Source organism: Leucopleurus acutus, assembly GCF_964270905.1.
Source record: "Leucopleurus acutus genome assembly, chromosome: 1".
NCBI lineage: Eukaryota > Metazoa > Chordata > Mammalia > Artiodactyla > Delphinidae > Leucopleurus > Leucopleurus acutus.
In genome coordinates this window covers 24968007-24981477 of record NC_139142.1, presented here as the reverse complement: position 1 = coordinate 24981477, position 13471 = coordinate 24968007, and the positions used below count along the sequence as shown (strand labels likewise).

At 39.4% G+C, this 13471-nt stretch overlaps 1 protein-coding gene across 1 annotated transcript in view; it reads right to left on the bottom strand.

The window, feature by feature from the left end:
• The window catches only part of SPTLC2 (serine palmitoyltransferase long chain base subunit 2), a 110808-nt gene that overhangs the window by 56818 nt on the left and 40519 nt on the right, over positions 1-13471 (bottom strand). Inside the window, exons 5-9 of the mRNA XM_082832584.1 lie at positions 12749-12873; positions 10963-11056; positions 7602-7707; positions 6169-6388; positions 3727-3853 (exon numbers count right to left, since the gene is read on the bottom strand). Coding sequence (XP_082688710.1) covers positions 3727-3853; positions 6169-6388; positions 7602-7707; positions 10963-11056; positions 12749-12873 — 672 coding nt within the window. The remainder of the gene's footprint in view (positions 1-3726; positions 3854-6168; positions 6389-7601; positions 7708-10962; positions 11057-12748; positions 12874-13471) is intronic.

Below are 13471 nucleotides of genomic sequence, written 5' to 3'. Positions count from 1 at the left end.
ATGTAACAGTCTCTTCTGTTCATATATGGGTTACACTTTGCTTCCCCCATTCCCAACTCACAGTGCTACTGAAATTCACTGAAAGGAAAACCACTGGTATAGGTCTTAGGCAAATCTGACTCTTTCTAGACAAATTTCTTCAAAATATAATCATGGGTATATTATATTCTGTACTTTTCATGAAATCTGAAGGGGCAGTAAAATTCTTAACCTATCTGAAACAGGCCACAAGCCTGCCAATATTAAAAAGCCCACAGAAACTATTCAAGAATTTGAGTTTGATACTAGACAAGGTAAGAGAACCAGTGTGTCTGCGTTTTCATATCAACCTAACACCCCTGCAGGACAAGAGTCTCCCCGCTGTCCTTACCTCACTCACTCATCCCCAGGCACTCTACCTATACTATTATGCTCCTGCCACAGTGGCCTTCATACTATTGCTGAACATGGAGTCACCTACATCTCGGGGCCTTCTAGCCCTGGATTTTCAGGGTTAAATTCCCACCTTGCTCAAGTGCTCCATAAAATCTTACCTTCTCAATGACCACCCTATTTAGAATTACAAACTGTGTCTCCAGAACTCCTCAACACCTACCTTTCCTGCTTTTTCCCAGAGTACTTACCACTTTCTAGCAACTGTATGATTTATTTCCCTTATTAGAAACCCCGCAAGGCAGGAATTTGGGGGTATTTTATTCTTTGATGAATCAGCACCTACTACACACTGCAGGCACTCAAATATTTGGTGAATGATTAATAACACTTCAATTTTTCTATGGTACAGTAATCTCTGGGATTAATACAACAGCCCACTACCCTCTACAGCCCCAGTAACCCCCAAGTGTACACCTCATTCAAATGACCTGCTTGGATGCCCACTGCCTATGGATTCTGATTCACAGAGTCTAACATGTAGTGAGATACTCAATGTTTGTGGAATTAATGAAATTCAATGTTCTGAACATAGGAAATTAAGTTTCTCTTAAGGTAGGTGACTTCTATTATAAAATCACACTCAGATAATTAATTGCAGATACCTCTTTTTTAAAGGTCACCTTAAGGCATAGTCAAAAGGCTACTGTCTGGTTCCACCTTTTTTTCTTCAAGGACAATGAAAAGATGCATTAAATGATGTCATAGGGCTTCCATGGTGGCGCAGTGGTTGAGAGTTTGCCTGCCAATGCAGGGGACACGGGTTCGTGCCCCGGTCCTGGAAGATCCCACATGCCTCAGAGCGGCTGGGCCCATGAGCCGTGGCCACTGAGCCTGCGTGTCCGGAGCCTGTGCTCCGCAACGGGAGAGGCTGCAACAGTGAGAGGCCCGCGTAGCGCAAAAAAAAAAAAAAAAATGATGTCATAAAAATAAGCACTGCCTTAACCCACTCAAATCTAAAAGAAATCAGGCCAAATTTAAATAGGATCAGGTAGCAGGTTTTATGAGAAATGGTTAGATTTTTATTATCCTCTATTCTGGGAGAGAAACAACATAACCAGCAGAAGTCTGTCACACTAATTAAAAGTTTTAGGGACTAATTTTAAAATATATTATCTAAAGGCTGGTAGTGGCAAGTTTTAAAAATGGCCACAAATTCTTTGACCTGCCTCCCATTTGCGGTGGAGTCTGATTCCCCATGCCCTGCACTCTGGGCTGGCCTTGGTGACTTGCTTGTTAACAACAGATCACAGAAGGTCATGGGGTTTCAGCAGGTTCTTTGGGAATGCTCGCTCTCTGCAGGGTCCTATCTGGATACCTGGTCTCCATGCTGTGAGAGCCCACGCCACATGGAAAGGACACGTGAAGGTGCTCTGGTCAACAGCCTCAGCTGAGCCCAGCCTTCAAGTCACTCCAGCCCAAGTGATGTGTAAGTGAAGAAGCCTCCAGATGATCCCAGCCCCCAGCCATCAGAGTCTTCCCCAGCTGCCTGGGTCTTCCAAGTTCAAGCCCCAGACACTGTGGAGCAAAGACAAGCTATCCCTGCTGTGCCCTGACCGAATTCCTGACCCGCAGAATCTGTGAGCATAATAAGATGGCTGTTGTTTCACACCACTAAGCTTAGGGGGCGGTTAGAGAGGCAACAGATAAACTGGAAAATGAGTGCTAACCCGAAGTCTATATCTAATTACCATATTTCATTTTCTGTCTGCCAGTAGAGCCTAGATTTCATTATTTAGCACAGATAAGTCATTATCCAGAGGTCACGCATCACGTGGATCCATGCTCTAGGACAGGGCAAAGAAATTATCTAAGGTAACTTTGAGAGCTGTTACCATTCGTTTTTCAGTCACCTAAATCTGTGTGCTGAATCCACAAGGCTGATGCACCTATGGCAAATAACTAGCTAAGTGCTAGCTACGTACATATATATATAAGCATAGATACACATACATTTACATATATGAACATATACGTACACTCAGGTCAAAGCATACTATTTCTAGTTAATACCTTATATGAGAGAGAGAAGATAACGCTGTAGCTCTGTTAGCAGGGAGCTTCTCACAAGGCTCCATGTGGTGTTCACGACATTAATGAATTATATTCTTCCCCAAGGAATCAATTTATGAAACTAAAAATGATCAACACTTCCAAGAGACAACAAGGATGCATGTACCACAGATCAGAAAAAATATTAAGGGAAAATTCTGATTTAAGAAAACAGGCTTAAATCAATGAAAATGAGACATACTACTTTTTTCTTGTTTTTCAATGCAAACCAGATCAATCTTACCACAAAATATTATACAGCTGAAGAGTAGAGAGCGCAAGGCTGATAACATGAAATATTTCACTAGAGCAAAAGTGATTTTAGAAGTATTAAAAAAGCAAAAAGCAAATGTATGTCTCACACTCACAATGGAGATTCTTCTCAAAGTGAAAAAACAAAACAAAAAAACCCAATTGCTCCCCCTTTATTATAACTTTTCTGTAGTCAACACTGCCCTCTAGTGATATAAAAGTCAAATAGAAAGCGAACATCACTGTTGGTTCACTTGAGTATGTTTTAGTCAGAGAATCTAGTTTGGACTACAAATCCCACCAAAGACAGAATAAATAGATTCAGGATGACCTTTATTATATACTGTATGTTAAATTAGAAACTCTTTTAAAAGGTATTAAATCAAGGACACTAATTCACGGAAACAGCAACTTTTAAATACTATGGGAACAAAACATCCCTACACAGTGAATTACATCTTCACATAAAATTATGCAATTCAAGAAAGACCCTGAAGGGCTTCTCTGGTGGAGCAGTGGTTGGGAGTCCGCCTGCCGATGCCGGGGACACGGGTTCGTGCTCCGATCCGGGAGGACCCCACATGCCTTGGAGCGGCTGGGCCTGTGAGCCATGGCCGCTGAGCCTGCGCGTCCGGAGCCTGTGCTCCGCAGCGGGAGAGGCCACAGCAGTGAGGGGCCTGTGTACCGCAAAAAAAGAGAAAGACCCTGAAGACTTATCACCTAAGATATGAGAATACGTAGGATAGTGAGATTAAAGCCTCACCATCTGTAGACAAGAAAATTCAACAGGAAATGAGCCAGGCTAGTTCTCATGGTGTGTGTAAACACACTGAAAAGTGTCCCTAGAAACCAAGACCTCACATACCTGCCAGCGCTGCCCATTAGTATACCTGACTCCTCCTTTTAGGAAAAGAGCTCAAGAAAAAGAGTACTTTTGGTTGCTAAGTGTTTACTGAGCCCAGGAAATTTTCCAAGAAAAGAAAGACTTACCAAGGGTGGTGCCATCCTGCCCCATGATGCACTTCATAGAAGTGATGATCTGCTCCACAACAGGTGGTGACAGTGACGTGGCATACACTGCACTATGAGAATGTGTCCGCAGGTAGTCGATCAGCTCCTGGGGAGTTCACAGAAGCAAGTCATTAGAGGCAGTGCAGGAATTCACCGGCAATGTCACTGCCTTCCTCCCAGGTGACAGAAGCCTCCTCCCTTCAATAGCACTGGAATAGGCACATCTATCTGAGACATGAGATCAACCAATACGGTCAAAGCACACTGTCAGCAACAACCGGGTCAGACACATGGCAACATCCTTAGGCTTTGTTTTGTTTTGTTTTTTTGGCTGTGCTGCGCAGCTTGTGGGATCTTAGTTCCCAGACCAGGGATTGAACCTGCGCCCTCAGCAGTGAAAGAGAGGAGTCCCGACCACTGGGCCACCAGGGAATTCTCTGTTTCGTTTTTTAAACATGCCACAACATGAAAGGAAGAAGAACTAGCTTTAAAGAAGACCTCTAAACTTAGAGAACATACCATTTAATGTTATAAACAGCTCTGCAATGCTAAATTCAACAAGCAAGTGTTCGAATTGCTGTTTAGATACAACTTACTTCTAAGTATTACAGAAAATATCATTTGCATCTTATCCCATGCCTGCAAAGCTCATCCTTACATTCCCAAATAAGAGACAGGTCTCTAATATCAATTTTAAAGACACTAAATGTCCTCTCCAGATAAACAGAGATTTATAAAATGATATAAATGTGGCAAAAGTTAAACAGAAATTCATTGGGTCTTTCATAAGGACGCTAAAGCCATCTCACTGAATAAAAAAAAAAAAACTTGTCTGTCAGTCACAAAAATTTCAAAACAATCAGTTGTATATCTCTATTCTCTGATACCTTTTAACTTCACTAAGTCTTTATATAAAATGTGCACACAAAGAAGCTTATGTTCCAGAACCAAAACAGGAGACAGAAAATGCTGCCAGAAAACAGTGTAGATACTAAAAATTGTACAAAACCAAAAAAAACATAAATACACGGTACCTCAATGATCTCCCAGAGTATTATTTTTCTATCCTTTTGTTTAGCAACAAATCTTACCAAAAACCAATCAATTCCCCAAAGTGAGCCTGGTCCTTTCAAAAATTGAAGTAAATATCTATTGAACTTGACTAAAACCACTGATAATGGGGTTTCTCTAAAAGACAATGAATTATTAAGAGCAAGTCCATGCTTTAAGACTCCCAGCATCAAATTTTAAAGAGGAATTTTAAACAGGAATTTAAGGGCATTTATTTAAGGACATTTAAGCACCTACCATGTACTATGTACAAATACTTGACATACACTGTTTTTTTTCCTAATACTGGAGAGTTTTTTAAAATAACAGTTTTATTGATATACAATTCACATACCATAGTATTCACTTTTTCAAACTGTATAATTTAGTGGCTTTCAGTATATTCACAGAGCTGTGCAACTTTCATTACTATCTAATTTTAGAACATTTTCATTACCTCAAAAAGAAACCTCATACCCATTAGCAGTCACTTTCCACTTCCCCCATCTCCTGAGGCCCTGGCAACCACTAACCTATTTCTGTCTCTATGATTTGCCTATTCTGGATATATCACATAAAAAAAATACTTTAGCCTTTTGTGACTGACTTCTTTAATTGAACATAAGGCTTTCAAGGTTATTTCTACGTTATAGCATGGACATGTATTATTTTTTAAACCTTAACTACAATCTTATAAGCCAGGCACATTTATCTCTGTTTTCCTGATAAGGAAATCGGAAGGTTAAATACTTTGCCCAAGGTCTCATGAAGTTTGGGAAATACTCAAACCTAGGGCTCTGTCTCCATGGTTGAACCATTTCCACCATGCTACATTGATTCTCAAATACCCCAGAGTTCATTACGTAATTTTTGAATTGGAAAATACAATGCCTTGTTAGTACACCAGAGCTAGCAGAGTAATCTTTTTTCTTCCTGTCTTGATGCTCACCCAAGATGCATCTGAATCCAAGGGCAGGGGAAGAAACTGGTCTTCTATCCCCCACCAGTTCCCATGACATCCCCACTATGTTTGAAATAGTGAGCACAGCTCAAACCCAATAGAAGACTATGGCAAACAGGCAGCACCACTGTGTGTTCTTTCATACAAGAGGGTATTCTGTACTCAGACCAGGATGTAGTTTAGAACGAATAAGAAAACAACAAACAATGAACAGAACCAGCTTATCAGAGTCACTCACCAGGCAGCTGAAGTGTGAAGTGTGCTGGCATTATACGCCTAAATCACAAACAAATTTAGGATCTCCACATCCAAGTTTGGGACTCTATCTGCTAAATGTGAGTAACCAAATCGAAATCTAGTAGCCAGTACCTTTATGAACCTTAGCTGCTTGATTCTCAGGGCCCATTTACCTTCTTGCCTCCGATGTATCCTCCAGCAGCACCAAAGCTCTTTGTGAATGTTCCCATCATAATGTCCACATCCTCAGGATCCAGGCCAAAGTAATCCACCACACCTCGGCCTGTAGGGCCCAGAGCCCCAATGCTGTGAGCTTCATCTAGATACAAGTATGCCTTGTATTTCTTCTTAAGGGCAATCACTTCAGGAAGGCGAACAATAGATCCCTCCATGCTGGCAAAACAGGGTAAAAAATACACACACTGAGACCTCTTAACTCTCAAAAATTAGGAATTGGACACTTTATTATTATTAATTTTTTAAGTTTACTGCCTTTTTAAATGGTCTGACAACTCTGCCTGTGGTTTTTTTTTTTAGCAGTTTTAACAATTCTTTATTTCCTTGGGTTCATACTAACTCAGGTGAACTTCCAGACACTTTAGAATAAAAAAATTTTCCCCAGATATATTACACTTGTGGTCCATAATCTTCTCATTCAGTCTCAACAATACCATTGGAACCAAGTTGCAATCTATATTATTAGTCTTCTACATAAGACATGTAACAGTTCTTAACTTACTTTTCCAGTATATTTTATAAGGCAGTTCTGTTATTAACCCACTACTCTCTTGCAGCACTTATTAAATCTTTGTTCATTAATAGACTGCAATGGTTTTTTATCCCCCAAAGGAAAAAGAAAGGATTAATATTTATTGAACATCAACAAGGTGCCGAGTTCATTACACTAGTTTTCCATATTCAGAGTTACAACAAGATTTGGGAACAAGAAAAAATAAGATTACCCTCCAAAGGCTAAACTACAAAGCAGCACATGGTGAAGGAAAGTAGCCAGCCTTAAAAGAAGCATACCTCTGGTTTTAAACTGGCAAAGAAAGACAATGCCATGGATAGGCAGATATCTAAAGGAAAGGAGACTGGATCTTTTAAAACAAACACCAGAATACAAGTGATCTTAATTCACCACAGAGGGATAGAGGTCACAGTAGATTCTTCTAAAGTTTGTAATTATAGGCAACATTAGACTTTGCATCACATTGCATGTGTAATTAAAATTACATGAAAAGAATAAAAAACATTAGGAGATGAGAGAATAAATGCCAGGGCTGCAAATAGGTAAGCAAAATAAAGTATTTCTTAAAATTAAATGGCGTGTAATTTGTTCTGACATATTAGAAAACATATTCCAATTCTTGCCCCTATGTATAAACCCCCTCTACAAACAGTGGAAAAATAAAAGAGCCAAATAGAAAGGAGATCTGGAGATCATACAGCATGATGGAAAGAATAAAGAAGAGCCAGGTATTTTAACAAGTCAGAAACCCTGTCTCCTTAGTTCCAGAGGAGTCTAGATTAGTGTCCCCTTCAGCTTTAAACTTCTATGACTCCATGGCGCAAATCAGACATAAGAACAATAAAGCAGGATTACCTATATATTCCCTCCACAAGGATTAGAATTTTCTTCCAGGGCCTTCGTGTCCGAGGTTGACCATAAACAATGGCATCTTTCAACAACTTCTCTAGGCTTTGCATATCTATGGCACACAAAAAATAATTTCAGCACAAAGTATCTTCCTCTTTGCTAACTTTATTCCTAAAGTGCAAATATACATTTCTTATTCAGGAAGTGTGTCTCAGATAGCAAAGGACATTAACATAATTAGAACTGGGCAGAAAAAGATAGGGCCAAATGGGTAAGCTACTGCTGGCTTGAATTAAAATCTCATCTAGAATGTAACAAGTGTTCAGAACCACAGAAACTCGACTAAATGAGTGTGGCACAAGTGATTCAGTTGGTTAGCATGCTTATGAAATGACCAGTGTTTCATGTGAAATACCTTGCCATTCAGTTAGCTTTTTTTGTATTTATACAATCAACTGTATCTTTAATCCTAGTGAGTCATTCAGAAGTAAATGCATAAAGAAGGCTAAGCAAGAAAGTGTGAATGAAGTACTACAAATACATGCACCTCCTAAGAAGCAAAATATGGGAGAAAAGCTTCAAAGTGTACACCCCATTTCCTTTCACCTAGGATATATTCAATAAAAGCCTGCTAAGTAGCTTCATCTTGGTAGTGGGTTGAATATACACCAGTCTGGGCAAGCATGAATCTATGTGTTAGCAAGCTTGGCCATCAGTTGAGACTGTTCCATGTCTGACTTGACCAGTTGCCTGTCCACAACCAAGGTCTTCTGGCTCTGTTGGTCATTAAGGTGGTTAACAGGCCCAGGAAACACTTGGCTAGTACTACCACTAATGAGGAGCATAATTTTCCTGTTAAAGACAAATGCGGGCTTCCCTGGTGGCGCAGTGGTTGAGAGTCCGCCTGCCGATGCAGGGGACACGGGTTCGTGCCCCGGTCTGGGAGGATCCCACATGCTGCGGAGTGGCTGGGCCCGTGAGCCATGGCCACTGAGCCTGCGCGTCCGGAGCCTGTGCTCTGCAACGGGAGAGGCCACAGCAGTGGGAGGCCCGCACACCGCAAAAAAAAAAAAAAAAAAAAAGACAAATGCTTTGAAGACCACTGCTACCACCACTACAGACTGCATACTTAAAATATCTGCCCTGAAACAATGCCCCTACGAACCCCCCCGCCCAAAAATCTATGCAACATTAAGTCTAGGGTGTGTTTACCAGGGGTGGGAGGCATCCCATAAATCTGATTTTGTATTCTTTACTGTTCATCACTGAAGGAAGGGGTTACAAACTTACATGAATTTGCTCTCTTCATAAGAGAGCAAATTGGCAGAAAAGAGAAATAAGATAATAAAAACACATACTACAAACACAAAATGGCCAAAAGCTGTGACTGTGTTTACACCTTTGGTTATTCATAACAAAACAATCTATCTGCTATCTAACCTAGAGATAGGAGATGCTCCCACAAAGTAAAAAGTCTCATCTGAAGCCACTAGTCTTGCTGCAGAGGGCGACATGTGGCAAACAGCAGGAGACAAGTAAAAATGGACTCATTGTTTCAGTTTCCTCTGTTTATATACAGAAGGGAAGGGAAAAATAAACACTGATTCAAAATTTTAGATGAAAGGAAATATCTATGGAATGCTTGACCATATTATCTACTCAGGAAAAAAAATTCAATACCTCTCTCATAGTATACTCTCCAAATCCCATGTAAACTAAAGATTTAGATAAAAATGGGGAAGGCCATTACACAAAATCCAAACAAAAGTCGTAAGACAATAAATGTGACAACATAAACATTTTAATAAGTCTGCACAGCAAGACACTAAAAACAAAGTTAAAAATAAAAAATATTGCAAAATAAAGGGCTCTTATAATCAGTAAAAAGAGAAACAGTTTGGGGCTTCCCTGGTAGCACAGTGGTTGAGAGTCCGCCTGCCGATGCAGCAGACACGGGTTCGTGCCCCGGTCTGGGAAGATCCCACATGCCGCGGAGCGGCTGGGCCCGTGAGCCATGGCCACTGAGCCTGTGAGTCCAGAGCCTGTGCTCCGCAACGGGAGAGGCCACAAAAGTGAGAGGCCCACGTACCACAAAAAAAAAAAAAAAAAGTTGCTCAACACTTAATAATCAAAGCAACAAAAATTAATATGTTATTGGACTTATTAGATTAGAAAAGATTTTAAATGATGCATAATGGCCTATGTTGGCCTGTGAGTAGAAACAGTCACTGTTTTTGAGCTGAGTTATTGTATAAAAATTTGTACCATATTTGGAGGCAATCTGGAAAAGCATAGCAAATTTATACCATTTTAACCATGCATTCTAAAGACTGCTGGGAATTTATCCTAAGGTACTAACCAGACCAGTGAGCAAAAATGTGAATGTTAAGTAGTACTGTTTCTAGCAGAAAAATTCAGAAACAACCTGGATGTTCAAACTGAGGGATGGACTGAATGAGGGCACTGCCTGCCACCCTGGCATTACGGGAGGAGGACAGTCACACGTACTCCAAAGTTCCCGATGTGTTGCAAGAGAACAGCAAGTCACACAACAGTGTTTAATAAATCCCATTTACATAAAACAAAATACTGTATATATCTTTCTCACTGTAAAACATTTTAGACAAAACAAAGACAAAAGGAAGAAAGTTATTACCATCCATAAACCTCCATCCAGAGGCACAGACCTAACATTTGAACGCATATTCTTTTAGCCTTTTGTCTATACATGTACACAGTCTGGTAAATGATGATACTGAACAGCTTGGTAATCTTTCCTCTCTACATGAGGGTTTTAACTTGGAAAGTTATGCATTTTTATTGTGATTATTTTAATAATGCACAAAGATATTTCCATTTAGAGAGAAAGGTCTGGCTTAGTGCCACTCTTCTCCGTGCTTATACAGCACCTGTTCATATCTGCATTTCAGTATTCGTCTGTTGTATTCTAACTACTGGTTTGTCTATAGTCTCTTTAGCAACCAGTCAGAGATCCTTGAGATCAGGGAGCTTGCTTTATTCACCTTAATACCCCTAATGTTATGGCAAGACATACCACAGGCATCCAGCAAATGCATACTAAACAAGTGACTTGTAAACAAGGAAGATGAAAAAGTTCAAAGTAAAAAAAAAGAACAATGTTTTTTTTTCAATGTTTTTACTTTGTACCAAAAGGCTTCCTTCAGCCTTTATTTTTATTCCAATGAGAAAGATAATAACTTTTAAAAGACTGGACCAGAAAGACATTTTAAATGTTGCTACTTCAGTTTCACTTGTATTTCCTATTAATGTAATTAATGTTACCACTGCCACTAACCCAAAGACTATTACACACTAAAGCCAGCAGTAAATTCCATAACAAACTCACTGTTGTGCTTGAAGACTCGAATGGTTGCTCCTGAGAGTCTGGCTCCTAGAACCAATGATGCATGGTTCAGTTCATCACTCAGAATCAGGCAACCCTGCAAAACCACAAGCACAGGAAGGTAAGAAGCTGGGGGGAAAGGTTTAGTTAGCCAAACTACAAAATGCTAAAATCATTAATAATTATATTTTATTAAGGAAAGCCTGCACAATGGCAAAGTTATCAATTTGCTCTGAAATCTTTGTTTATATTATTATATTAATATTATATATGATAGTGATATATTTATTAGTTTATTATATTATAATAAAATATTATATAAATTATTATTACTGTTTACATGCTATAACTTTTTCCATCCTTTTACTTTTTTTTATTTTATTTTATTTTATTTTATTTTGTGGTACGCGGGCCTCTCACTGTTGTGGCCTCTCCCTTTGCGGAGCACAGGCTCCGGACATGCAGCCTCAGCGGCCATGGCTTACGGTCCCAGCCGCTCTGCGGCATATGGGATCTTCCCGGACCGGGGCACGAACCCGTGTCCCCTGCATCGGCAGGCGGACTCTCAACCACTGCGCCACCAGGGAAGCCCTCCATCCTTTTACTTTTAACCTGTGTCTTCAATTTTTTTTTTTTTTTTTTTAATTTTGGCCATGCCGTGTAGCTTGCAGGATCTTAGTTTACCCAAATAGGGATTGAACCTGGGCTCACAGCAGTGAAAGCACTGAGTCCTAATCACTGGACCAGGGAACTCCCTGTGTCTTTAAATTTAAAGTAGGTCTCTGGTGGAAACCTATTTAATTTTATCTAGTCTGACAATCTCTATCTTCTAATTGTAATATATAAACCATTCATATTTAATATGATATCAATATAGTTGTGTTTAAATCGCTTCTCTTGCTTTTTGTTTTCTATTTGTCCCATCTATTCCTTGAGGAACCATATATGTATGTTAACGTAGTCCAAGTACCTCATTTCAAAAAGGAAAATTTGAGGCTCAGAAAGGTTGTGACATGCTCATGGTCACACAGCTAAATCTGACCATATAACCAACCAAAAAAATCTCAGGTCTTCTGCTCATTAATACACTGATTTTTCAATATACCATGCCTAGATATCAATGTTAAAATGAGATGTGTAGGGCCAGCCCTTGAGGGCCCTTTCAAGTTGATAGTGCCAATCTGTTAAAATGTGATTTACAAGGTCTCTTATCTTTTATCTCTTCCACTGTCCCCTCACAAACTCTACCCACAGAAAATAAGATACATACATATATATTACTTTTAACTTATTATTTACCTATATTATTACTTTTAACCTATATTATTACCTATATTATACATATATGTATTATATATATATACACACATAATTGGCCCATATATCTCTGAACAACATGCATTACCATAAGAACAAGTATTAGGGACCTATATATTTTCATATTTTTCTATTACAAAAAAACCACCTGATAAATAATTTCCAAACTAAATATCCTTTCTTCCATAATTTTAGTCTTTTATGAGAATCCCTTTAAAACTGTATGAAACGAAGAAGGCAAGAGTCATCTAATGGAAGGAGAAAAGATCATGGGTTCCAGAGAAAAAGCTTCAACTGATAAAAGTCTCCATGGGATACACTTACACACAAATTATATAAAATTTTATGATAGAAATATCTTTGGGTAAACTATGTTTAAAGTTTACAAGAGCTTCTGGCTTGCCTGAATGCCTTACAAAACAAAAGAAGATATATACGAGGGAGTTTTCATAAATGACAGACTAAATCTTACTTTGCTAACGAGAGCAGGAATGTTCATTGAGTTTGTTGCAAATCCCATGCCATATGTCATAGCAGCTTCCACTCCCAAGAAACTTGCCACAAGCTTCTCTAGCTCTTCATGCTTGTCCAGGTTTCCTGTGTGAAGAAGTTAATGAAGTCAATACCACCAAACCCCAAATCTAAGAATTACTCATTACTTTATAAAAAGAAATCATAGTCTATGTGTTATAACCTTTTCAGACTAAGGTCTATGAAGGAGTCAGTATTACGAAGAGTAAAGGCTCATAAAGAATACAATAGTTGAATAAAATCAGATGCAGCACCTGTGGTGGCATTTCTATAAAAAGGGTTGCCAACAATTTCTCCCGTTCCTGTTCACACATGCTGGTTCCAAGTCTATGCCTTAAGGGGACTGGCAGCATCTGCTTTTATACATTTGAAGTCAGCTGCCATGTAAAATAGTCTAACTAGCCTGTTGTAAAGACAGATCATGTGGACAGGGAGGGGCTCTGGAGGATGAGGGACCATGGAAGGAAGGGGCAGGGCTCACCACTCAGCTGAGGCGCCAGACATGTAAGTGACACTATCTTGGATACTCTATCGTCAGTCATAATGCTCCACCCAACTCCACATGGAGCCGAGATAAAATGTCAAGTCCTTTCCAAATTACAGAATCACAAGCAAATAAGTACATGTTTCTGTTTTAAGCCACTAAGTTTTGGAATGATCCGTT